At 40.3% G+C, this 27,644-nt stretch overlaps 1 protein-coding gene across 1 annotated transcript; it reads left to right on the forward strand.

Moving 5' to 3' along the window:
• The first annotated feature begins 16,801 nt into the window (after positions 1 to 16,801).
• On the forward strand, positions 16,802 to 21,296 carry MED7 (mediator complex subunit 7). The gene is made up of 2 exons (XM_026454426.1): positions 16,802 to 16,938; positions 20,291 to 21,296. Exon 2 carries the CDS (start codon positions 20,308 to 20,310, stop codon positions 21,004 to 21,006), a length of 699 nt encoding a protein of 232 aa, XP_026310211.1. The 5' UTR covers positions 16,802 to 16,938; positions 20,291 to 20,307; the 3' UTR covers positions 21,007 to 21,296.
• Positions 21,297 to 27,644: the final 6,348 nt, after the last annotated feature.

Consider the following 27,644-nt stretch of genomic DNA (forward strand, 5'->3'; position numbering starts at 1 on the left):
AAACTATAATAGCTGAAGAAAAAAGAAAAATAGCTGAAGAAAAATTTTAGAACTAAAACTATAATAGCTGAAGAAAAAAGTGGTTGGGCTGAACTGCAGAATGGAGGAGAAGACAAAAAAATCAGTGAACTGAAAGACGATAACAGAAACTACCCAATCTAAACAACATAGAGAATAGTGATTAGAAGAAAAATAAAGCCTCAAGGCCTTGTGGGACTATAACAAAAGATCTAACTTTCTGTCACTGAAATCCTAGAAAGAGTGAAGAAGGGGTAAGGCTGAAGAAATAATGATTGAAAGCCCTCAAATTTAGCAAAGACATAAATCTACAGATTGAAGAAGCTGAGATAACACCAAATAGGGTGAACTCAGAGAAATCCATGCTAAGACAAAGCGCAATTAAAGACTGAAAACAAACAAACAAAAAATGTTGCCAAGGTAGGAAGATCACTTGAGCTCAGGAGTTTGAGAATACCCTGGGCAACATAGGGAGAACACGTTTCTACATTTTTTTTTTTTTTTTTTTAAATTAGCTAGACATGGTGGTTCACACTTGTAGTCCCAGCTACTCAGGAGGTTGAGTTGGGAGGACTGGTTGAGCCTGGGAGGTTGAGGCTGCAGTGAACTGTGATCATACCACTGCACGCCAGCCTGGGAAACAGAGCAACACCCTGTCTCAAAAAAATAAATAGATAAAAAATTTTTTTGAAAGTAGCTAGAGAAAAATGACTTATATCTATAAGGTAAAACAATTCAAATGACAGAGAATTTCTTATCAGAAACCATGGAAAACAGAAGGAAGTGGCACATTGTTTTTCATGTGCTGAAAGAAAAGAGTTGAAAACCCAGAATCCCATCCCAGCAAATTAATGCTTCAAGAATAATGGGAAAATCAAGACATTATAAATTGAAGGAAAACAAAATTTGCCATCAGTAGACCTGTCCTACAAGAATGGCTAAAGGATGTCTGTAAACAGTAAGGAAACGATTTATAAAAAGTAGGGCGGGATTGTGGAAGATAAAGAAGAAAGAACATGGTAAGCAAAAATATGGGAAAACACAATAGATTTTTCTTCTCTTGCATTTTCTAAGTTATGTTTGACAGATTAAGCTATCTGATGGGATTAAAATTTTGTTGAGGAAATATCTAAGGCCATTATATTATAAATGTGGGAGAGTAAAGGGATAGAAAGGAAGGTAAGGTTTCTGTATTTCACTCAAACTACTAAAATGACATGATAGATTGTAAAAAGTTATATATACATAATAGAATACCTGGAGCAATCACTATAAAAGCTAAAAAGAAGGTATACTGAAAAACATTATAGATAAACCAGAACAGAATTTTAAAAACTGTTCAAGTAAACCACAGGAAGGCAGGAAAAATAAAATAGAAACAAAAACACGGAGAACATAAAGCAAAAAATAAAATGGCATACATAAGCCCTGACATATTAATAATCACATTAAATGTAAATGGTCTAAATACACCAATTAAAAGACATTGGCAGAGTGAACCAAAAAGCGTGACCTAACTACATGCTGTCAACAAAAGCTCCCTACAAATATAACGATATAGGCATTTTGAAAGTAAAAGAATAAAGAAAGATGTATTATAAAAATGTTAATCAAAGTGAACCAGAAATAGCTATATTAATATGATAGATTGCACAGCAGAGAAAATTACCACAGAGAGGCATAATGATAAAAAGGATATTAAAGGGACCAAGAAGACATAGCAATTCTAAAAGTGTTTTAACCAAATATAAGAGCTGCAAAATATGTAGAGTAAAAACTGGTAGAACTGAAAGTAATAAACAAATCCACAGGAGGCACACCCCTCTTTCAAAAATTTAAAGAACAATTAAACAGAGAATTGGTAATTATATAGAAGACATCAATAACACCATCAACTAATGGGATTTAATCAAAATTAATAGAACACTCCATTCAACAACATCAGAATACACATTTTCATCAAGATACCACAGAATGTATACCAAGATCAGGACAACATCCTGGGCCATAAAAGAAACTTCAACAACTTTAAAAGAATTGAAATAATACAATGTGTTTTCTGACCACAGTAGAATCAAACTAGAAATCAATAACAGAAAGGTAACAGGAAAATCTCCAAACACTTAGAACTGTGTTGTTAGAATCTAAGTGGTAAAAGAGGGTCAAAAATGTAGTCTAAAGGGAACTAAAAATTACATTGAATTTGCAGGGCACGGTGGCTCATGTCTAATTCCAGCACTTTGGGAGGTTGAGACAAGAGGTTTGCTTGAGCCTATGAGTTTGAAGTAGCAATGAGCCATGATTATGCCTCTGTACTCCAGGCTGGGCAACAGAGAGAGACTCCAGAAATAAAATAGAAATAGAAATCATATCAAAACGTGTGGGATACAGGTAAGTAAAGGAATTAGCACTGCATGCATACACTTTCTAGAAAAGATAAAGAGGTTTTTTTTTTTACTTTTTCTTTTTCTTTTTTTTTTTGTTTTGCGACAGGGTCTTGCTCTGTCGCCCAGGCTGGAGTACAGTGGCACAGTCTTGGCTCACATAAACGTCAATCTCCTAGGCTCAAGCAATCCTCCCACCTCAGCCTTCTGAATAGCTGAGACTACAAGCATGTGCCGCCACACCTGGCCAATTTTTGTATTTTTTGTAGAGATGGGTTTTTGCCGTGTGGGCCAGGCTGGTCTTGAACTCTTGACCTCAGGTGATCTGCCCGCCTCAGCCTCCCAAAGTGCTAGGATTACAGGCGTGAGCCACTGCACCCAGCCTAATTTTTTTTTTTTTTTTTTTGAGGCAGTCTTGCGCTGTTGCCCAGGCTAGAGCGCAGTGGTGCAATCTCAGCTCACTTCAACCTCTGCCTCCCAGGTTCAAGTAAATCTCCTGCCTCAGCCTCCCAAGTAGTTGGGATTACAGGTGCACACCACTATGGACATCTACTTTTTGTATTTTTAGTAGAGACAGCATTTTGCCATGTTGGCCAGGCTCGTCTCGAGGTCCTGACCTCAAGTGATCCACCTGCCTTGGCCTCCCAAAGTGCTGGGATTACATGCCCAACCTAAAGAAAAAAATTTAAAAAGATCTAAGTCAATGGAGAAACATATCAGGTTCATGGATTGGATGTCTCAACATAGTGAAAATGTCAGTTTTCCCCAAAGTAATATAGAGATTTAATATGATTTCTATCAAAATCCTAGTTATTTTATAGATTTAGAAGTGATTGTTCTAAAATTTATATGGAATGGGAAAGGAATGGGAATAGAACAGTTGTGGAAAAAAGAATAGAGTGGGATAAATCAGTCTACCTAATTTTAGGACTAGTTATACAGCTATAGCAATAAAGACTGTAAGTTACGGATGGAGGGATAAAACAGATAGCTGAATGGAACTGAATAGAATACCCAGAAATAGATCTATACAAATATGGCTGATGGATTTTTAAAAATAAAAGTGCAAGAGTAATTTAAAAAAATAGACTTTTGCACATATGGTGCAGGAGCAATCAGACATCCATAGGCAAAAAAATTAACCTTGACCTAGGCTCACACCTTATTTTAAAAAATGAACTCAAAATAGATCACTGACTTACTTTAAAAACAGAAAACTGTAAAACTTTTAGGAAAGAAACATGGGGGAGATCTTTGGAAACTAGGACTAGGTAAAGAGTTATTAAACTCAACTCCAAAAGTATAACTAATAAAGGGAAATATTGATAAGCTAGACTCCTCCAAAATTAAAAACTTTCACTTTATGAATGACCTGGGGAAAAGAATAAAGACAGGCTAAAAACTGGGGCAAATATTTGCAAACTACATACTCCATGAAGGACTAGAATGTACAATATATAAGGAACTCTCAAAATTCAACATTAAAAAAAAACAAACAGTCCAATTAGAAAATGGGGAAAAGATATCAAGATAAAATTTTTTCAGAGGATATACAGATAGTACATAAGCCCATAAGAAAATATTCAGCATCATTAGTCATTAGGGAAATGCACATTAAAGCTACAGTGGTTTAATACTATATACATATAGATACTACTATACAAATACTAGAATGATTAAAACAAAAATAATAAATAAGGAACAACACCAAATTATGATTAAAACCAGAGAAACTATACCACCCACACATTGCTAGTGGGCACGTAAAGCCAATGAGGAAAACAGTCTGGTAGTTCCTTTTTTTTTTGAGACAGAGTCTCAATGTGTTCCCCAGACTGGAGTGTAGTGGTGCGATCTTGGCTCACTGCAACCTCCACCTCCTGGGTTCAACTGATTCCTCTGCCTCAGCCTCCCGAGTAGCTGGGATTACAGGCATGTGCCACCATGCACAGCTAATTTTTTAAACTTTAATAGAGACACGGGGTTTCATCATATTGGCCAAGTGGGTCTCAAACTCCTGACTTCAAGTGATTCACCCACCTCAGCATCCCAAAGTGTTGGGATTACGGGCATGAGCCACCATGCCAGGCTGACAGTTTCTTAAAAATTAAACATGCCACTACCATACAACCCAGCAATTGTACCCCTTGGCATTTATCTCAGAGAAATGAAGATATACATTCACACAAAAACTTGTAAACATATGTTCATAGTGGCTTTCTTTGTAATATTCATACACTGAAGACAACACAGATGTAAAACCCACTTGTCGTACATCCATACCATGGAATAATATTCAGTCAAAAAATGGAATGCACTATTTATTCATGCAACAACATAGATGAATCTCCAGAGAATATGCTAACTAAAAAAGTCATCCACCAAAGGTAATATACTGATTGATTCCATTTATATAACATTCTTGAAACTAAAAAATCATAGAAATGAACAGCAGATTAGAGGTTGCCATGAGTTAAGGGGGAGGTAGGAACAGGAGGGAGGTAGATGTGTTATGAAGGGCATTATGAGGGACTTTTTAGTGATGGAACTGTATCTTGACTATATTTCTGTCAATACCCTGGTTGTGATATTGTACTAAAGTTTTGCAAGATGTTACCATTGGGGTAAACTGGGCAAAGTGTGCAAGAGATTTCTCTGTTACTTCTTAAAATTACATGTGAATCTATAAGTATCTCAAATTAAAAATCTTAATTTACCCACCAAGTTATTTCAAGGATATTGACAAACTGATTCTAAAATTTCCATAGAGAGGCAAAAGACCCAGAATAGCCAATATCATACAGAGAGAGAATGAAGTTAGAGAACTGACACTACCAGACTTCAAGCCTACAAAGCCACAGCAATTGAGACAGTGTGGTACTGGCGAAAGAATAGACAAATAGGTCAATGGAAGACAATAGAGAGCCTAGAAACAGACTCGCACAAATATAGTTAACCGATCTTCGTCAAAGGAGCTAAGGCAGTTCAATGATGAAAGGAGAGTCTTTTCAACAAGCGGTGCTGGAACATCCAGACATCCATATGCAAAAAATTCAATCTAGGGACAGACCTTACACTCTTCCCAAAAATTAACACAAAATGAATCTTCTAGAAGACATGAATCTTCTAGAAATTAACACAAAATGAAACTTCTGGATGACAACATAAGAGATAATCTAGATGGCCTTGGTTTTGGCAATCAATTTTTAGATACAACACCAATGGAATGGTCCATGAAAGAAAGAATCAATAAGCTGACTTCATTAAAATTAAAAATGTTGCTTGAATCATCTCATATGTTCTGCATGAAAAAAAAGAAGTCTGTTCTGTGAAGGACAAGAGGATGAGAAGACAAGCTACAGGCTACAAGAAAATATTTACAGAAGACGTATCTGATAAAGGTCTGTTGTCCAAAATATACAAAGAGCTCTTAAAACTCAATAATAAGAAAATGAACAACATGATTAATAAATCAGCAAAAGATTTCAAGAGACACCTGACCAAAGAAGATATACAGTTGGCAGATAAGCATGTGAAAAGATGTTCAAAATCATATGCCATTAACAAATTACAACAACAATGAAGTGTCTCCATACCCCTGGCTTCAAGTGATTCTCCTGCCTCAACCTCCCTAAGTGCTGGGATTACAGGCATGAGCCACCATGCCCAGCACAATGAGATGTCATGCATAACTATTAGAACTACAAACATCCAAAACACCACCACCAACAAAAGCTGTTGAGGATATAGAAAAACAGGAACTTGCGTTCATTGCTAATGAGAGTGCAAAATGGCACAGCCATATTGGAAGACATTTTGGTAGTGTCTTACAAAATCAAGCATACTCTTACCGTGTGATCCAACACTCAGACCCCTGGGTATTTATGCGAATGAGTCGAAAACTCCCATCTAAACAAAAAGTTACACATAGTTTATAGCAGTTGTATTCATAATTGTCAAAACTTGGAATCAAACAAGTCCTTCAGTAGGTGAATAGATAACCTGTGGTACAATGAAATATTATCAAGTAGTACAAAGAAATCAGCTATAAATCCACAAAAATAAAGAAAGCAGACATTAAATACATATTACCAAGTAAAAGAAGACAGTCAGAAAAGGCAACATATTGTATGATTCTGGATAAAATAGGCAAAACTATGGGGACAATAAAAAGTCAGCTGGATGTGTGGCTCACGCCCACCTGTAATATCAGCACTTCAGGAGGTCAAGGCAGAAGGATCTTTTGAGCCCAGGAGTTTGAGACCATCCTGGGCAACATGGTGAGATTTCATCTCTTAAAAAAAAAAAAAAAAAAGTCACACATGGTGGTACATGCATGAATGCTGTGGTCCCAGCTACTCAGGAAGCTGAGGTGGGAGGATCATCTGAGCCTGGGATGTTGGGGCTGCAGTGAGGCATGATCACACCACTGCACTTCAGCCTGGGTGACATAGTGACACTCTGTCTCAAAAAATAATAATAAATATTTTAAAGTTACCCACAAATGATGGTGCACACCTGTAGTCTCAGCTACCCAGGAGAAGGAGGTGGGAGAATGCTTGAGCCCAGGAGTTTGAGGCTGCAGTGAACTACGATTGTGCCAATGCCTGGGCAACAGAGTGAGATTATGAATCTAAAACATGAAATAAAACAAAACATACAAAAAACTCCCAAACAAACAAAAGATAATGATACCCAGGGGTTTGGTGACAGGGAGGACACTGCAGAGCACAAGGGATTTTTATGGCAGTGAAACTGTTGTCTTTGGTTCCATAATGGTGAATATATGTCATTATGTATTGTCAAACCCATAGTGTACAACACCAAGAGTGAAGCCCAGTGTGAACTATGGACTTTAGGTACTAATGACCTGTCAATGTCGGCTCATCAAAATCAAATGCACCACTCTGGTGCAGGATGTCGATGACAGTGGAGGCTGTAAGTGTGTGGGGGGAGCGGGTATATAGGAACTCTTTGTACTTTCCACTCAGCTTTGCTGTTAACCGAAAACTGCTCTAAAAAATAGTCTATTTAAAAAGTAAAGTAGACTGGTTGGCTGGGCACGGTGGCTCATGCCTGTAATCCCAGCACTTTGGGAGGCTGAGGTGGGCAGATACCTTGAGTCCAGGAGTTCAAGACCAGCTTGGGCAACATGATAAAACCCCGTCTCTATTAAAAGTATGTTCTTATTGGCTGAGCACGGTGGCTTATGCATGTATTCCCAGTACTTTGGGAGGCTGAGGTGGGAGGATCACGTGAGGTCAGGAGTTCGAGACCAGCCTGACCAACATGGTGAAATCCCATCTTTACACTAAAAATACAAAACTAGCTGGGTGTGGTGGCGGGCACCTGTAATCCCAGCTACTTGGGAGGCTGAGGCAGGAGAATTGCTTGAATCCAGGAGCCAAGATCGCGCCATTGCTCTCCAGCCTGGGTGACAGAGCGAGACTCCATTTAAAAAAAAAAAGTTTTTAATTACAGAAAAAGGGAAAAAGGTAGACTGGTCATGGAATTACAGGGCATCTTTTTAATCCCTTGGAAGAAAAGTTTTACTCCCTCATTAGACATGACTCTTCAAATGCGCTTTGAAATCTGTGAGATTGCTTTCTCTAATTTGCATACAATCAACAACAAATACATAGGGAGGTAATAACAGTACTAATCAATACCAAATCTCAAAGAAATTTGGAGATTATATGATTCAGTGTTTGTCAAACTTTTGCACATATTGGTCTTTTAAAAAAGTATAAAATCATAAATGGAACTTAGTAAACGAAAGAGATGAAGGTGAGGGCTCCCTGTCTGAAAGTAGGGGTAGAGTGGGCAGCCTGAAGCCCCACCAGCTTGGCTCCCCTTTGGCCTCAGGGGACACCTGGAATGCATTTCCCTGACTTGGAGGCTACTGATTTGACCTGAGGTTCTCATTTTACTGAGAAAAATGTGTCTTGCTTGAGGTTACCCATCTGACTGGTTGAAATCAGGTCTATGGAATCTCAGGTCAGACTCTTTTCCATTCTGCTTTACCCTGATTGATTTGGGGGGATTCTCAGGATAACACATGTTGGAAGACAAACTGGCACTCAGGTGTCAGAGGTGGTGGAAGATAATAAAGAGACAAAGGAAAGGAGACTAGAAGGAAGATAGTCAAATTCTGTGCAATACACAGACTGGAGTCTGAATGGGGTAAAGAAACCCACAGGGGTCAGAATTCATAAAATCTGTCTCTGTCAGAAGTCCAAGTTCTAAGAGAAGTTCCTCTTGGACCTGAAGCAGGGCAGACTCAAGTAGATAAAGTCTCTCCCAGATAACTGCAGGGAAGTAGCACCTGGACTTGCCATGTGTTGGGCTACTGTGTCTGCAGCACCTAGGACAGTAGCTGGCATGTAGCAAGTGAGTAATAAATATTGGGTGAATGCCAGCCTGGGCAACATGGCAAAACCCTGTCTCTACAAGAAATACCCAAATTAGTTGGGCGTGTTGGCACATGCCAGTAGTCACAGCTACTCTGGAGGCTGAGGTGGGAGAATCACTTGAGCCTGGGAGGCAGAGGTTGCAGTGAGCCGAGATCCTGCCACTGCACTCCAGCCTGGGTGATAAAGTGAGATGCTGTCTCAAAATATTTATTTCCTAATAAATATGTCCATTCACCAAAGATATATAATATATTAAAATACATAATATATATTATATGTAAAATATATAACATATAAAATATATAACACATAATACATAATTTATATATTATATTATATATTGAATTTTTGTAATGCATGTTTTAATATATATTACAAATCTATATTAAAATATTTATGATATATAATATATATAGGGGTGAATAAATGCATCATTAAACTTTAAAATCCTGTCTATAAGGGCACTACTACCCATACCCCTGGGAAAATAATTCTGGCCTTTTACAGTTGCATGAAAAACCTCTCTTCTTTAAATGGTGGTATGTGAACTACTAATCCTGTCTTTATTTAAAATTGTAATATTTTGGCTGGGTGTGGTGGCTCACGCCTGTAATCCTAGCATTTTGGGAGGCCGAGGCAGGCGGATCACCTGAGGTTGGCGGTTCGAGACCAGTCTGACCAACATGGAGAAACCCTGTCTCTACTAAAAATACAAAATTAGTCAGGCATGGTGGTGCATGCCTGGAATCCCAGCTACTCAAGAGGCTGAAGCAGGAAAATTGCTTGAACCCAGGAGGTGGAGGTGGTGAGAGCCGAAAAGAAATTGTGATATTTTGTAGATCATGAGTTTTTCCCTTAATTTTTTTATTTAAAATATTGTTAAGATATTACCTATCTTTTTTTTTTTTTTTTTTCTGACACAGAGTTTTGCTCTTGTTGCCCAGGCTGGAGTGCAATGCTGCAATCTCAGCTCACCACAACCTCTGCCTCCCAGGTTCAAGTGATTCACCTGAGTGAGCCTCCCAAAGTGCTGGGATTACAGGTATGAGCCACTGCGCCTGGGCAATATTATTTTTCTTGATTACTGAGTTTGCTCCTCCTTAATTTTGTACATGAGGCATGTTCCTTTTACAACTCCACCTAGTCTTGATCCTGATGTGAAGCTACACTGAAAGCAGGTAGCTCACATTTGTACATACACCATTCAGGAGATTTTTTTTCCTCTTTCTTTTGCTTTTGCTCAAATCTGTCTTTGAACAAAAATATATTCAACATTGGCCATGTGTGAGGTAATTCCAGGGATTGTTAAGGGGATGCCCAGATAAGTCAGGAACTTAGCTACAGTCATAGAAATAATACATGCGAATAATTACAACTTTAGCTACAGGAGTGCTGTAAGAAGTAAAGGAAAGAGGCTTTGAGTGGGTGAGAGGTAACTTTTATTTGGGTGAACTTAGAGAAACCTTTTGGAGAAGACCACCTTTGAGATGCATCTTAAAGAGGGAACTTAAATGGATTGGATGCAGCCCAGATCCTTTAGGGAGTGTATAGAAAATCAATCAATCAATGAATCAATAAAGCGGGTATTTTTTGTTGTTGTTGAGACGGAGTCTTGCTCTGTTGCCCAGGCTGGAGTTCAATGGTGCAATCTCAGCTCACTGCAACTTCCGCCTCCTGGGTTCAAGTGATTCTCCTGCCTCAGGCTCTTGAGTAGCTGGGATTACAGGCTCACATAATCACGCCTGGCTAATTTTTGCATTTTTAGTAGAGACAGGGCTTCCCCATGTTGGCCAGGCTGATCTCGAACTCCTGACTTTAGGTGATCCACTTGCCTCAGCCTCCCAAACTGCTGGGATTAAAAGTGTGAGCCACCGCGCCCGGCCGTAATGGGTATATTTTGTGATAATTTAAAGAACAGGTATGATGATGGCATGGCTATTTTTTTTCCTCTGGTGAAATTTCACATAATGTAATTGTAGATTTTAACAGTGACAGCTACAACAAATAATTCAAAATGGCTTACTTGCCTTTTTGTAGGATTACAAATTCATTTTAGGTTCTTCAGCCCCCAAGTGATAACTGACAATGTCTCTCAGCAGGACCTAATATGTGGGACACAAATCTTTCTCATAGGAAAGTTTAAACTGGTGATTATTTCCAAATGCCAGGGTTGCTGCTTCCCCCTGCTGGTAAGAAAAAATGTCATAGGCAAAGCAAAGCACAAGCACTCTCCCCACCCATGTGTGCTGCACACAGATCTGGATTGTTGACATTGTCAGTGATAAGGTCATTAACACTCATGAAGTAACAACAACAACAAAATAGTGATTAGGAATTGAAACTATACTGCAGACTGCAGAAAAAAAAAATACATTAGCAATGTCTCTCATCCAAAGTGCATCATTAAGGCTGGGGATGGTGGCTCATGCCTGTAATCCCAGCACTTTGGGAGGCCAAGGTGGGTGGATCACCTGAAGTGAGGAGTTTGAGACCAGCCTGGACAACATGGTGAAACCCCATTTCTACAAAAGTAAAAAAAATTAGTTGGACGTGGTGGTGTGCATCTATAGTCCCAGCTACTCGGGAGGCTGAGGCAGCAGAATCACTTGAACCTGAAAGGCAGAGGCTGCAGTGAGCAGAGATCACACCACTGCACAGCAGCCTGGGTGACAGAGTAAGAGTCTGTCTTAAAAAAAAAAAAAAAAGCATCGTTAAAACCTTATACGGTATACGAGCTCATAAAAATCAGGAAGAAGCAGGGAGTGGAGATGAAATTTTTATTTTCTTTTTTCCTTTCCTTTCCTTTCCTTTTTTTTTTTTTTTTTTTTTTTTGAGAAGGAGTTTTACTCTTTTTTCCCAGGCTGGAGTGCAATTGTGCAATCTTGGCTCACTGCAAACTTTGCCTCCCGGGTTCAAGTGATTCTCCTGCCTCAGCCTCCTGAGTAGCTGGGATTACAGGTGTGTGCCACCATGCCTGGCTAATTTTGTATTTTTAGTAGAAATGGGTTTCTCCATGTTGATTAGGCTGGTCTTGAACTCCTGACCTCAGGAGATCTGCCTACCTCGGCCTCCCAAAGTGTTGGGATTACAGGTGTGAGCCACCGTGCCCAGTCTTTTTTTTTTTTTTTTTTTTTTTTGGCAGAGTTTCACTCTGTTGCTTAGGTTGGAGTAGAGTGGCACTATCACAGCTCAAGCAATCCTCCCACATCAGCCTCCCAAGTAACTGGGACCCCAGGTGCATGCCAGCTTACCCAGCTTGGAGATAAAAATTTTTACTTGCTGTCTTCCAATTATTCTGCTTGGGTTGATCAGCAAGCCAAAGATACAATGTAACTAACTAACAGATGCTCAGAGATTATTATCTATAAACCTGTCTACAATGACAGAGGTAGTAAGGCCAACAAAATTAACAAGTTGCTGCAACAATTGGACTTTCATAAGCATAAATAAACAAATAAAAGGAATTTTGACCCTTACCGGGCATCAAATACAAAAATTAACCCCAAAAGGATCATAGACCTAAATGTAAAACTTAAAATTAGAAAACTTGTAGAAGAAAACAGAGGAAAAATCTTTGTGACTTTGAGTTAGGCAAAGATTCTTGGAAAGGACACAAAAAGTATGAGCCATGAAAGAAAGTAATTGATAAACTGGTCATCACAAAGAAAAAACTCTGCTTGCTGAAAGACACTTAAAAAATGAAATGATTAACCACAGACTAGGAGAAAATATTTGTAAAAGACATATCTGATCAAGGACTTATACCTTGTGTGTGTTTGTGTGTGTGCCTTTACAATTCAATAGTAAGAAAATATGCCAATTTAAAAATTGGGCAAAAATTTTGAACACATAGTTCACCAAAGAAAAGATATATATGGCCAGTAAACACATGAAAGATATCTAATACGAAGGAAATGCAAATTAAAATCATTATACAGATATTAGAGTAGCAAAAAGTAAAAAAAAAAAAAGGATAATACCAAGTGCAGATTGAGGGCAACTATACCTCCTAGAGATTGCTGAGAAATGAAAAATAAGCAGCCTCTTTAGAAAACTGCTTGGTAGTTTCTCATATAGTTAAATATATAATTATTATAAGGTCCAGCAATTGTATCACTATGTTGTTATCCAAAAGAAATGAAAACATATGTCCATACAATTGACTTGCATGGGAATGTTTATAGTAGTTTTGCTAATAATCACCTCAAACTGAAATAACTCAAATGTCTATTAACCAGTGAATGGATACATGAATTACAGTGCATTCATACAATGGAATATTCCTTAACTGTAAAAAAGAACGAAGTATTATACATTGAACAACATTGATGGACTTCATTATGCTAGGTGAAAGGAACCAGATACCAAAGACTGCATACTTTCTAATTTCATTTACATAACATTCTGGAAAAGGTAAAACTATATGAACAGAAATCAGATCAGTGGTTACTAGAGGATGGGGATAAAGGGAAGGAATCGAATAAAAAAAAAGTTGTTGGGGTGATGAAATATTCTACATCTTAATCCAGGTGGTAGTGGTTTTATGCCAGTGTGTATTTATCAAAACTCACATAACTATTCACCTAGAGTTAATTTTATTCTATGTGAAGTATCCCTCAGTAAACCTAAATTTTAAAAAATCAGTAGGGTGGAAACTAAAAATTTCTGCTTGCCATTTAGGTTCAAATGATAGCGATGTTTTCTATAATGTGCCAAGATCCTAAGGGAGGCAAGAAGTCGGTTACCGTGCGTCTTTGCCCATTTCTAGCCTTTCATCTCCCCCGCTCTTTCTTTCTTTGCTCACTAGTTAGGGAGCACACAGGCTCCCTTCCTTTCTCTCATTCAGAAAGATCATGGCAGCCCCATGCTCTTTGCATTTGCTGTCTCCCAGATCTCTGCACAATTCACTCCTTCATATCTTGTTTCCAGAGTTAACCTTCTGTGAGAGGCTATCCTGACCACCCTGTGTAAAGTAGCTATCCCCCAACCCACATCACTATCATGTTAATCTGTATTATACTTTCCCCCATAGCCCTTGTCACTATTCAAAGTTTTTACTTATTTGCATACTCCTTGTCTGTGTCTCTCTAGAGCACCTTCTAGAGAGAACACCTTTTTTTGTCTTTTTTTTTTTTTTTTTTTTTGAGACGAAGTCTTGCTCTGTCACCCAGGCTGGAGTGCAGTGGCACGATCTCGGTACACTGCATGCTCCGCCTCCCGAGTTCACACCATTCTCCTGCCTCAGCCTCCCGAGTAGCTGCCATTACAGGTGCCTGCCACCACGCCTGGTTAATTTTTGTGTATTTTTAGTAGAGACAGGGTTTCACCGTATTAGCCAGGATGGTCTCGATCTTCTGACCTCGTGATCCACCCACCTCGGCCTCCCAAAGTGCTGGGATTACAGGCGTGAGCCACTGCGTCCGGCCATGAGAACACCTTTTTCAAAGGCCCCACTGGCTTTTGTCTGTCTTTTTAGACTTCCAGACCAGTGCCGGCACAACAGATACACCACACATATTTATTCAATGAGCATATTCCTTGTTAAGCTGCAGTAGGCATCTTTAAGGAATAAGCTTTCCATCGAGATTCTGCAAATATAGTCACATAATTAAATGTTTAACACACATCATATTGTCACTAGCCCTTCTCATGATATGCACTTCATATCCATTATTCATTTGAAGTTTATTGGAAAGAACACTAGATTGAGAGTCAAGAGTCCAAGATTCTAGCCTTGATTCTGCTACTAACTGTTAAGACACTGCACCTTTGGGCCCAGTAGTTCTATTTCTAGAAATTTATTCTAAAGAACAAAATTGGACACTTGCACAAACATATATGCACTGGGATGCTCATCATCCTGTGTAGTTATCTGGCTAAAATTGGGAGAAACATAATTTAACACAATGAGGCTTTGGCTAAAGAGACTGTGGTATAACCACCAAAGCTACACTATGAATTTATTTGAAAGTGATGATTGTATTCATTTTGTTCCTTATTTAATAAACGCTCTTTGAGTATTTGTCAATTTCAGCCACTCTTGTATGTAGGTTCAAACAAAACAGCAGTAAATGAAACAAAGGTCCCATGCTCATAAACCTGGTATTTTTGATGGATAAGAAAGGCAATAAAATACATAAATATAAGATGATTTCAGATGATGAGAGGTTTTATGAAAAAAATATAATACATAGTAAGGGTTTCAGGGGCATCTCCCAAGAGAAAGACTGGGGATGTGCTATTTTGTATAGAGTAGTGTAACCCCAAAAGAACTCTTTGAGGTCACATTTGACCAGAAACCTGAATGAAATGAGGAAATGAAGCTGGGCACGGTGGCTCACGCCTATAATCCCAGCACTTTGGGAGGCCGAGGCGGACGGATCACAAGGTCAGGAGATTGAGACCATCCTGGCTAACACGGTGAAACCCCATCTCTACTAAAAATACAAAAAAAAAAAAAAAAAAAGGGGGGGGGGAGAGAAATAAGGAAATGAGACGTGTGAATATCTATGGAAAGAGTTCCAGGCAAATGCATCGGCCCCCAAGACCGGGATGTACTTGGCAATTTTGTAGGGCCTATTATATAGGCCGGGGGAGGATGTCAGATTTTATTCTAAAAGTAGTAGAAAGCGTTGGAAGATTTTGAATAGAAGAGCGTTAAGACTGGTCTTATATTTTAAGAAGGTGTGGTAAATAGACTAAGGCAGGACAAAAATCAAAGAAATCCAGATGAGAGCTAATGGCAGCATGGCATAGGACCATACCAGTGGGGACGGTGGTCAGTCATATTTGGAACTTTATTTACTTATTTTTAAATAGAGCTAATGCAAAAGGCTGGTATGGTAGTTTCGGTGGGGTATGGGAGAAAGGAGAAAAAGGTGATTCCTTAGATTGAACATTTGCAATTGAGTAAAGTGCAACTGGGTAAAGATGTCTGTCACTACTGGATATGAGGGTCTGAAGTGCAGAGGAAACGGTGTTCCAGGGCCTGCATGTATCTGGGTGATATCTGACTGAGAAGTGCTTGGAGAACTGAGTCTTGGGGCAATCCAGATAATCAAATGTGCCACCAGATAATCAAATGCTGCTGACAGACGGAGTAAAATGAGGACTGGGAACAACCATTGGAAGTCATGGGTGCGGGACATGTTGGGGTCAGCGGTGAGGATTAATTTCTTCAGGAAATAAATTGATATGTGCGGGGGAATTAAAATGGGGGAGGCCAGGCTAGGTGGTTCATGCCCATAATTCCAGCACTTTGGGTGGCCAAGGCGGGCTGATTACTGAAGGTCAGGAGCTCGAGACCAGCCTCGCCAACATGGAGAAACCCTGTCTCTACTAAAAAATACAAAAAAAGGAAAAAAAAAAAAATTAGCTGGGTGTGGTGGCACATGCCTGTAATCCCAGCTACTTGGGAGGCTAAGGCACGCGAATCGCTTGAACCCCGGAGACTGAGGTTGCAGCGAGCCGAAATCGCGCCACTGCACTTCAGCCTGGGCGAAAGAGACTCCGTCTCAAAGAAAAAATAAATAAATAAAATAAACCAACAAAAAACCCTGCATGTCTGTATTTTCGAATTTGTATGTAAGATGTCTTTATTGTATGGGTTAAATCAAAAAAGAAAAGACAAAAGGAATGGAACCAGAAGTTTCGACTGTCAGTAGAAGAGTGGTAATGCGGGAAGGGGGTGGAACACACGCAGGCGCACTAGCAAGTGCGCCTTTGCTAGGTTTTCTTTGGGAGGTTATTTTCGCGTCATAATTGTCTAAATTCATGGAAGTCTTACCAGAGCATGTTACACATTAAAATATAAGATTGTTTCTAGTCAATAAGAGGTCTATAAAAAATAAAGCAAGTCTTGTTTAATTTTATGCCTTAAAGAAACGAAGAAACAACCCTCAGCTACTACTTTTAAAAGCCAGTAAAAGGGGTGGGGATGGGAGGAGTCGAATATACGCAGGCGCAATAGCGAGCGATCGGTCTGAGGCGGATCTAGAATCTCGTTAAAGGACAGCTCCTACAGCCAATCAAGAACAGAGTCGGTGGCTTCTTCCAGGAGGAGACCGGAAATTAGTTTCGGCTGCAGTGGGGAAGGCGGCTACCAGTGTAAAGCCGGAGCTGAGGTGAGTAGGCGGCAACGGATTGGCGCCCCCGCCTGTGTGCGTTTTTTTTCTTCCGGACCCCGCGGTTTTCTCTGTGCTGGGCTGGGAACTGGGGAGGCATGGAGGAGTTCGGCCTCCGGAGACGCTCTCTCGTCTTGCTGTCCCGAGTCTCTGCGAGAGCGCGGCCTCCCCGCCGCTCGTGGAGGTCTCGGGATGGACAGCCTGGAGGAGGGGTGTCTTAGCGCTGCAGTCCCAGGGCTTCCTCCGTGTGGGGACGCCGAGCCGGAGTGGAGGTTGGGAGACCTGGTATCTAGTCCGCTCGCCGCTGTTTTTCTAAGCTGTGTGGCCTTGGGCGAGTTATTTGCCTTTTCTGGCCCTTTGTAACATGAGAGTAGCCCTCCCTGCCCTTCCTTCTTCTGGGAGCAGTTGTGAAACAGCTGAGATATGGGGGCAGGCGAGGGCGGTAGATCCCAACCGAGCCTAATCGTCAGGTCCATCTGGAGAGGTTTTTAAAGCGACATACCAGGGCCCATTCACAGTGGACAGAATGAATCAAATCTCTGGGGCTGGGACCCTGGAGTATCTGTCGTCTTCTGGCGAGGCGCCTTCTCCCCCAGTAGAACAAACACTAGATGTTGGATCTTGAGTCTAAGAACCAGTTATGATGCTTGGCTCTGGTTTTATTCAAATAAGACCTCCATCGCCTTTGAAAAGTTCCATCTAGAGAGACAGTAGAGAAAAATATAATTTTTGTAATATGCAAGTTCCAATTTTACAGTTAGATGCTTCACGGCTTAGAGATATAAGAGCTTGCCCTTTGGAGCTAAAGGGACCTGGGATAAGAATACCTGTTGTACCGTTTATTAACCTTTTGATCTGGGGCAACACTTCCCCTCATTGAGACTTGGGATCTTCACCTCTAAAATGAAATTGATAATAGAACTTAATTCGTGGGACCCTGTGGTGGCTCACGCCTGTAATCCCAGCACTTTGGGAGGCCGAGGTGGGCGGATCACCTGAGGTCAGGAGTTCCAGACCAGCCTGGCCAACATGGTGAAAAACCTGTCTTTACCGAGAAATAAAAAATTAGCTGGGCATGGTGGCACGCACTTGTAGTCCCTACTACTCAGGAGGGTCATGCAGTTGAATCCCTTGAACCCGGGAGGCAGAGGTGGCGGTGAGCCCTGATCGTACCACTGCCCTCCAGCGTGGGAGACAGATTGAGACCTTGTCTCAAAAACAAAACAAAATAAACAACCTTAATTCATAGAATTGTTATGAAGATTATGTTAGGCCATAAAACAGCAGTACCTGTCATGTAGTTGGCCTTAGGAAAATGACAACCGAAGTACAGGAATGCACATCGTGTAGGACAGTACAGAGCCGTACTCGTCACCTAAAAAGGTTTGAGTGGGATGAAGCGTAAGCTGTCAAAAATTGTGTTTTGAAGTACCAGATCAATATTAATTCCTTGATTTTGGTAATTGTGCTGTGGGTAGAAGAAAACATTCTTGTCCTGGGAAAACACACTGAAGTATTCAGGGGTAAAGGAATGAGAAACCAATAAAGCAAATGAAGGAAAATGTTAACATTTGGAGAATCTGAGTGAAGAATATGGTGTTCTTTGTATATTCATGCACTTTTTCTGTAATCTGAATTTATGTTAGAAGTTTTAAAATGTTGGCTGGGTGTGGTGGCTCACACCTGTAATCCCAGCACTTTGGGAGGCCAAGGCAGGAGGATTGCTTGACCTCAGGAATTCAAAACCAGCCCGAGTAACATGGCAAAACTGTCTCTACAAAATATACAAAAATTAGCTGGGCGTAGTGACATATGCTTGTACTCCCAGCTGCTTGGGAGGTTGAGGTGGGAGGATCGCTTGAGCCTGGGAGGTCGAGGCTGCATCATCCTATGCACTACTGTGGCATAGTGGAAACTCAGGGCTGCATCATGCCTGCCCTTAGTACCTCACGAATTCTAAGTATAATATTGCTTCTAGTAGAATACTTGCCCCACCTGATGTTAGAGGGTGTTATATCTTGAAACTTTGATAATACCAGCGTAAAGGAGCACTTCAGAATCTTCTCATTGGATGATATACCTAGGCTTAAGGTAGAGTAAGTAGAGGTTATTATGGCCATAAAAGATACTGGGTTTGAACCTGGGGTTTTAAATTTCTGTGATAGTTGTAGGGAAGTTAATGTGTCCATACAGGCCGGGTGCGGTGGCTCACACCTGTAATCCCAGCACTTTGGGAGGCCAAGGTGGGTGGATCACCTGAGGTGAGGAATTAAGAGACCAACCTGGCCAACATGACGAAATCCTGTCTCTACTAAAAATACAAAAATTAGCCGGGCATGGTGGTGTGCGCCTGTAATCCCAGCTACTTGGGAGGCTGAGGCAGGAGAATTGCTTGAGCCCAGGAGGCAGAGGTTGCAGTGAGCTGAGATTGTACCACTGCACTCCAGCCTGGGCATCAGAGCAAGACTCCGTCTCAAAAAAAAAAAAAAGTTAATGTGTCCATATAAAATTGCATAGTATACTGTGACAGAAAGGGTATGGAACTGAATCATTTCATTCAGGAACTTTGGATAATACCATGTGTTTAGGATTTAGCAGTGTTAATTTTGTCAGTGTTTATGAGAGATAAAGTAAGTGTTTGCTATTGGAAATCAGTCTAACATAAAGCAAAAGTGATTGTGATATGAGATTGGGAGACAACATGTGTAGTTTGGTTATGGAGGAGTAGAGAAATGGGGCATAAGTGGTGAGGGGCGTGGAATCCAGAAGATTTTCTTGTTTTTTTTTTTGAGACAGATTCTTGCTCTGTCGCCCAGGCTGGAGTGCAGTGGTGCAATCTCGGCTCACTGCAAGCCCCGCCTCCTGAGTTCACACCATTCTCCTGCCTCAGCCTCCTGAGTGACTGGGACTACAGGCACCCGCCACCGTGCCTGGCTAATTTTTTTTGTATTTTAGTAGAGACGGAGTTTCACCCTGTTAGCCAGGATGGTCTCGATCTCCTGACCTTGTGATCCGCCTGCCTTGGCCTTCCAAAGTGCTGGGATTACAGGTGTGAGCCACCGCGCCCAGCCGAAGATTTTCTTTAGAGATCAGAAGATGCTACAGATTTTTTTATGCTGATGAAATTATTAGGGAGAGAATGGAAAATATGTGAACGATTGAGAATATAATGCCTACTTAGAAAATATGGCAAACTTTCCCTATCATAAATGTTAGTTTTAGAAACCAAGGAGATCATCTTGTCTTGGACCCCAAACTACTGGAGGAAAAGGAAGAAAATATTCTGTCTGTAGTTATGAAATGTAACAGATTTGTTTTGTGGCTCTAATAAATCTTTGGTCTGTGTCCATAGGTTCTTGATAGTCCACAATGGGTGAACCACAGCAAGTGAGTGCACTTCCACCACCTCCAATGCAATATATCAAGGAATATACCGATGAAAATATTCAAGAAGGCTTAGCTCCCAAGCCTCCCCCTCCAATAAAAGATAGTTACATGATGTTTGGCAATCAGTTCCAATGCGATGATCTTATCATCCGCCCTTTGGAAAGTCAGGGCATCGAACGGCTTCATCCGATGCAGTTTGATCACAAGAAAGAACTGAGAAAACTTAATATGTCTATCCTCATTAATTTCTTGGACCTTTTAGATATTTTAATAAGGAGCCCTGGGAGTATAAAACGAGAAGAGAAACTAGAAGATCTTAAGCTGCTTTTTGTACACGTGCATCATCTTATAAATGAATACCGACCCCACCAAGCAAGAGAGACCTTGAGAGTCATGATGGAGGTCCAGAAACGTCAACGGCTTGAAACAGCTGAGAGGTTTCAAAAGCACCTAGAACGAGTAATTGAAATGATTCAGAATTGCTTGGCTTCTTTGCCTGATGATTTGCCTCATTCAGAAGCAGGAATGAGAGTAAAAACTGAACCAATGGATGCTGATGATAGCAACAATTGTACTGGACAGAATGAACAAAGAGAAAATTCAGGTCATAGGAGAGATCAGATTATAGAGAAAGATGCTGCCTTGTGTGTCCTAATTGATGAAATGAATGAAAGACCATGAAAGATGTTTATCTTTCTTTTTTTCCTTTTGATAAATAGCCTCATATATTAGTTTATTTTCTTTTGGACAGTCTTAAGAGAGGTTTCACTAAAAATGTAAACAGCTTTAATCTTGATTCCAACTTTTTCAATTATGAGATGTCATAGGCAGTAATTTCATTGTATAACAAGCATAGACAAATGAGTACCCCTGCACTAAGAATAATCACTTTAAAAAGCATAGTGTTCACTGCTGTTGTATGGGACATTCCTATGTTTTGGAGTTGCAGTAAAACTTTGATGATAACCTCAGTAACAGCAAAAGTTTTTGTCTTTGAAAAGGGGATTTATCATTTATTTTAAGAATGATAGAGGAATAATGGATATCAATCTCTATAAATGTAAAACTATGAAATCTTCAAACTTATTCCATTAAAAATTTTGCTTAAGTTCCAAAAGGTAGTGTAACATGTTAATAGAGAGGAGCCCAGAAGAATTATAAAACAGAAACTTTATTTTTTCCTCATGACTGCTCCTGTAAACCCACTATCTCAGTCTTTTCTCCCTATCTTAAATGGACTCTTGCAGGCAAGTCCCATGAATTGTTTTTTTCTCCAGTCACTCAGGTAATAAGTCCTTTGGTCATTTTAAGTTACATTAATTTTAGTAACTGGCCGGGTGCGGTGGCTCAAGCCTGTAATCCCAGCACGTTGGGAGGCCGAGGTGGGCGGATCAGGAGGTCAGGAGATCGAGACCATCCTGGCTAACACGGTGAAACCCTGTCTCTACTAAAAATACAAAAAATTAGCCGGGCGAGGTGGCGGGCACCTGTAGTCCCAGCTACTCGGGAGGCTGAGGCAGGAGGGCGTGAACCCGGGAGGCGGAGCTTGCAGTGAGCTGAGATCCGGCCACTGCACTCCAGCCTGGGCGACAGAGCGAGACTCCGTCTCAGGAAAAAAAAAAAAAAAAAAAAAAAATTTAGTAATTAAGATATCTGTCATTAGCTACACATTTTCTTTAAAGCTAAGCCCAGACTTGCTTAAGTCCACAATGGGAAAGGGGTTTGACGGCAGAGACTGCTAGGTGTCTACCAGAGAGTCTCGTTCTTTGAAGATATGTTACCAAGATGTGGCACCCCAACAAGGGACATTTCCGTACTCCTAGCATCTCTGTGAGACCATATGACTAAGTTCTAGGCAGTGAAATGTGGGCATAGAAATCCAGGCTTGCCCCATAGACATTTCTTGCATGATCCTCCATTCTTCTCTCCCAACTGCTGGTTGCATGGTCATATCCAGGATAAGTTTGGAAGCCACCGAAGATGGCAAAGATTGTCAATCGGGGTCTTTGAATGACTGTGAGGACTAAGTCTTCTTTTTATTAACTCCACTCTGCCCCTAGCTAATTGGACTTTATGTGAGCACTTTCTTCTTCTCCCCACTGTCCATCACCTCTTCCACTAAGGTGTTAGTAGAGTTGACTTTGTTTCTGAGGATCTCTGCCTGCCATTTTCTTAATGTAGGCCAGTGGTTCTTAAAGTGTGTGGTCCTGGACCAGCAGCATTGGTACCACTTGGGAACTCACTAGAAATAAAAGTTTTAGTATAATCCATAGATTCAGAAAAATAAAAAATAAATGAAGTTTCTCTAGCTCCATCCCAGACCTTTTCAACCAGAAAGTTGAAAAGACCAACGGGGGCAACATAGTAAGACCTTCTCTCTATTGCTGTTTAATTTTAAAAGGAAAGGATATGGGGTATGTTGATTGAAGGATAAGTTGAATATATAAACCATGAGGAGGACAGAAAGTGTCTGAAGTTTTGAGTTAGTAGCCCTGGAGACCATCTTTCCTGTTAGCTTCATTCTCTTTACTGATGAACTTCTTTAATGATGTAGGTGGAGAACATGGCAGCTAACAGTTCCCATGTGTTAAGCATTTCTGTGTTTACCACTGTCTGGGAGTTCGCTCTCAAATACTAAACAAATGAGGTTAATTAACAACTTAGATATGAGGAATTAGGGGTTGCATACTTGATTCCAACTGGGCAAATCAACTGGGACTTGGATCCCATAAGAGTTTGACAGTCCCCACTATGTCTGTGTATGGAAGAGTCAGTCTATCTTTTAGAGGAAGGAAGTGGTGCTGAGCTAACGATAACGAGATATCCACTACAAATCAGGCACGTGTAAACAATATAAATAGCAAAAATAAACTGTACAAATCTGTATTCTCTTTATGAGAGTAGTTTTTCCCCAGCTATTTATTTATTCATGGTATTCATTTGATGAATACTTACTGTGGTCCCCTCTATGCCTGATACTAGTTTAAGTGTTGGATGTATGGGAAGGGTGAAGGAAAATGTAACTAAGATAATAAAACGAATTGATTTTTGAAGGTGATAAGTTTGTGTCTTAACCATTCAGCCATTACAGCACCTTCAGAAGAATCTTGCTTCCAATTATGTTTCTATTGTCTGTTCAAATCACCTTGTCCACATTATCTTCTCTTTTCAAGGCAAGTGTACATGTTCACTTTTTTTTTGTCTTTTAAAACTTTTTTTTTTTTTTGAGATGAAGTCTCACTCTTTCGCCAGGCTGGAGTGCAGTGGCGCAATCTGGGGCCACTGCAACCTCCAGCTCCCAGGTTCAAGTGATGCTCCTGCCTCAGCCTCCCGAGTAGCTGGGACTACAGGCACGTGCCACCACGCCCACTAAATTTTGTATTTTTAGTAGAGAAGGAGTTTCACCATGTTGACCAGGATGGCCTGAATCTCCTGACCTCGTGATCTGCCCACCTGGGCCTCTCAAAGTGCTGGGATTACAGGAGTGAGCCACCGTTCTCAGCCTAAAATTTTTTTTTTCTTTTTGAGTAGGGATGAGGTCTCACTATGTTGCCCAGGTTGGTTTCAAACTCCTGAGCTCAATCCTCCAGCCTCCCAAAGTGCTGGGATTACAGGCATGAACCACCGTGCCTAACCTCACATTTGTTAAGGACTTTAGAAGGCAACTTTGCCAAGTATGGTGACTCACACCTGTGATCCCACCACTGAGAGACTGAGGCGGGAGGATCACTTGAGTCCAGGAGTTCAAGACCCGCCTGGGCAACATAGGGAGACCCCATCTCTACAAAGAAATTTAAAAATTAGCTGGATGTGATGGCACATGCCTGTGGTTTCAGCCATTCCAGAGGCTGAAGTAGAAGGGTCCCTGGAGTCCAGGAGGTCAAGGCTGCAGTGAGCCACGGTCATGCCACTGTACTCCAGCTTGGGTGACAGAGCAAGACCCTGTCTCAAAAACATAAAAGAAGGCAGCTTCAACTCATGCACTGAGCTCCAAGATTACTGGAAACGGCAGGTGCAAATATCTCTTGAGGAGATACAAAGTTGGCATAACTTGGATGAGAAAGGCCATGATGACTACAATATATATAGCGAGGGAGGAGGTTGGAGCTTGAGAAGCAGGTGGAGGACAGATGTATATGATTTAGAGGTCAAAGGAAGGAGTTGGGATTTTATTTGAAATCTGATGAGAAACTATGTTTGCAATTGATTTCTCATCAGCTTTTACTAAAATACAGAGAATCAGTAGGAAGGGTACTAGCTATCCTTTGATAGCTTTCTAAGTACCACAAATTGTGCTAAGTGCTTTGTAGCCATTCTCTTATTTAATTCTTAGAACAATCCTATGAAGAACCTTCTAAATCTGTTGGGATTTATGGCTGTAAGTTGCTGGCAATGTTTGAATCTCTTTGTATAAATAAAGTCATTTTAGCCTTACAGCTATTTAATGAAATCAGTATTCTTTTTACACTTATATTTCAGATGAGGAAGTGAAGGGTCAGGGAAGTTACGTAATTTACCCAAGGTTACCTGACTAGTGAGTGGCAAAGCCAGAATGGAAACTAGGCATTCTAGTTTTCAAAGCCTGAGCGCTCAACCTTCATACTTCATTGCCTCTCCATTCCCTCATGTTGTTACTAAGTCATCTAGGCAAATAAGTAGTGAAACCAAGAGTGGAGCCAATATTTTGACGCTAAAGTCCATGCTTGTAAATACTACTTGATACTGGGCTGAACAGATTTATAGATGGAAATTATGAGTTCCCTTTGAACATATTAAGGTGCTTATGTCTTAGCTTAGACTTCTATGAGTATCTTAAGGAGATTCTGTGCTTATAACTCTAATCTTCCTAAAAACTCTTAGTAGGTATTATCCCCATTTTATGAGTAATGAAAATTGAGGATTAGAGTTTTGATTTGCTCAGGTTGGAATCTAGGTCAGGAATTGGCAAACTCTTTTGTAAAGATTCAATTAGTAAATATTGTAGGCATTGAGGACTGTGCAGTTTCCGTTGCAGCTACTCAACTGCTGTGGGTCGAAAGCAGCCATAGACAATGCATAAACAAGAGAGCTCAGTTCCAATACAGCTTTCTGTATGGACACTGAATTTTGAATTTCAATAATTTTCATATGTGAAATATTCTGATTTTTTCCCAACTATTTAGCATATACAATTAGAGTACAAAATCAGACAGCAGGCTGGATTTGGCTGGTGAGTCATGATGACCTAGGTAATTGGATTCTAAACTTTGGAGTGTTTTCACAAAGCTACTAATAAAAAAGTCACAGAAATACAAATTACAGAAGCTTCTTCATAGTATTGTTCCAGGAGAATAGTGTTGTATTCATAGTATTGTAGCCAGGAGAATGGCTACAAAGCACTTAAGTTTTATTTTGTTTTTAATTGATAAATTATTTTATTTATTTGTGAGGTACAATGTAATGTTTTAATATATGTATACCCTACTGAGCCTTTTTTCTTTTGCATACCACTGGCACTTAGAATTAAATTTGTGAGCGGGTTTCAAGTTGCATTGTGATGAGGCTACCAGTAAGTGGCACTCTTACCTCAGATTTAAGAGCTGTAGCTGGTTGCAGAGTAGACTCAAATGAAGAAACCCAGAGGTACTGCTCACCCTAACTTACCCTAACTCTGGGTAGTTAGTGTCAGAATTAAATTGAATCATTAAATACGTACTTGGTCTGTTGAATTAGAGAAGTGGTTGGTGTTGGAAAACACCCCAGAATCCTAGGGTTCTACTGTTTAATCAGTTGTATATCTTGGTTTGGTAATATTAACTTCCGGCTAGGCGTGGTGGCTCATGCCTTTAATCCCAGCACTTTGGGAGGCGGAGGCGGGCGGATCACCTGTGGTCAGAAGTTCATAGACCAGCCTGACCAACGTGGTGAAACCATGTCTCTACTAAAAATACAAAATTAGCCGGGCACGGTGGCACATGCCTGTAATCCCAGCTACTCGGGACGCTGAGGCAGGAGAATTGCTTGAACCTGTGAGTCAGAGGTTGCAGCGAACTGAGATCGCACCATTGTACTCCAGCCTGGACAAGAGCAAAACTCCGTCTCAAAAAAAAAAAAAAAAAGAAAGAAAACCAACTTCCGTAAAACTCAATTTCCTTAACTATGTTGCCCAGGTTGGTTTCAAACTCCTGAGCTCAAGTAATCCTCCAGCCTCCCAAAGTGTGTATTTCCCCATAGTGTAGGTACCATCTAATGCTGGGAATGAAAGAGAAGACCCACCCTAATTCTTTAAAAAAAAATTTTTTTTTTTTTATTATACTTTAAGTTCTGGAATATATGTGCAGAACGTGCAGGTTTGTTACATAGGTATACACGTGCCATGGAGACCCATCCTAATTCTTTCTGAAACGCATTTGCCTCCAAGCAACATAGTCAGAGCTTGCCGAACATCTGTGCAGAAGCATCTGATCTGAAAGGGCAGCAGGAGTGCCCTGGCGGCTTAAGTGGTGCTTGAGTCTGGGGCTCTGAGTCACTGCTATTTGCAGGGGAGAGTGATAAAGAAAAAAAAAAAAGAGGAAGGCACAAATAATAGCAGAAATGAAAGGGGGGACATTATTATAGTTATAGTAAAAAATAAAATATGATTTTTAATAAGTTAGAAAATTTATTATTTATTTAGAAAATTACCAATGCAGATTGAGGAATAGGAAACCAGGATAATTCTCTAACAATTAAAAAAAATGGATCAATAGTCAAAATCTTTTCACAAAGAAAGCTTCAAAGTTCAAATAGCTATATGGCGAATCTTAAAGTCAGCTGATTAGCAAAAGCAAACAAACAAAAAATAGCTTTGCTGGCAAGTCTGCCAAATATTGTCAGAAAAAAATACAAAAATAAATAAATAAATAAATAAATGATTCCAGTCTTATACAGACTTTCAGAGAATAGAAAAACAGGAAGTGTCAACTCTTTATATGAGACTAGTACAAAATATTAGCAAATTGGACCCAATAATATGTAAAAATAAAAGGTAATATGTTTATCTCAGGAATGTAGAATAGATCAGTAAAATGTCACAATATAAATTGAAGAAAAATCACTTGGTCATCTCAAAAGATGTGCAAATGGTAGTTATAAAATTTAGCATTGGCCGGGCGTGGTGGCTCATGCCTGTAATCCCAGCATTTAGGGAGACCGAGGTGGGCGGATCAGTTGAGGTCAGGAGATCGAGACCATCCTGGCCAATATGGTAAAACCCTGTCTCTACTGAAAATGCAAAAAATTAGCCAGGCATGGTGGCACGTGCCTGTAGTCCCAGCTACTTGGGAGGCTGAGGCAGGAGA

Source organism: Piliocolobus tephrosceles, chromosome 4, assembly GCF_002776525.5.
Source record: "Piliocolobus tephrosceles isolate RC106 chromosome 4, ASM277652v3, whole genome shotgun sequence".
In the NCBI taxonomy this organism is placed as follows: Eukaryota; Metazoa; Chordata; class Mammalia; order Primates; family Cercopithecidae; genus Piliocolobus; species Piliocolobus tephrosceles.

Bases quoted from the DNA above. Each gene is read 5' to 3' on its own strand.
- MED7 (XM_026454426.1), top strand. From the start codon at position 20,308: ATGGGTGAACCACAGCAAGTGAGTGCACTTCCACCACCTCCAATGCAA.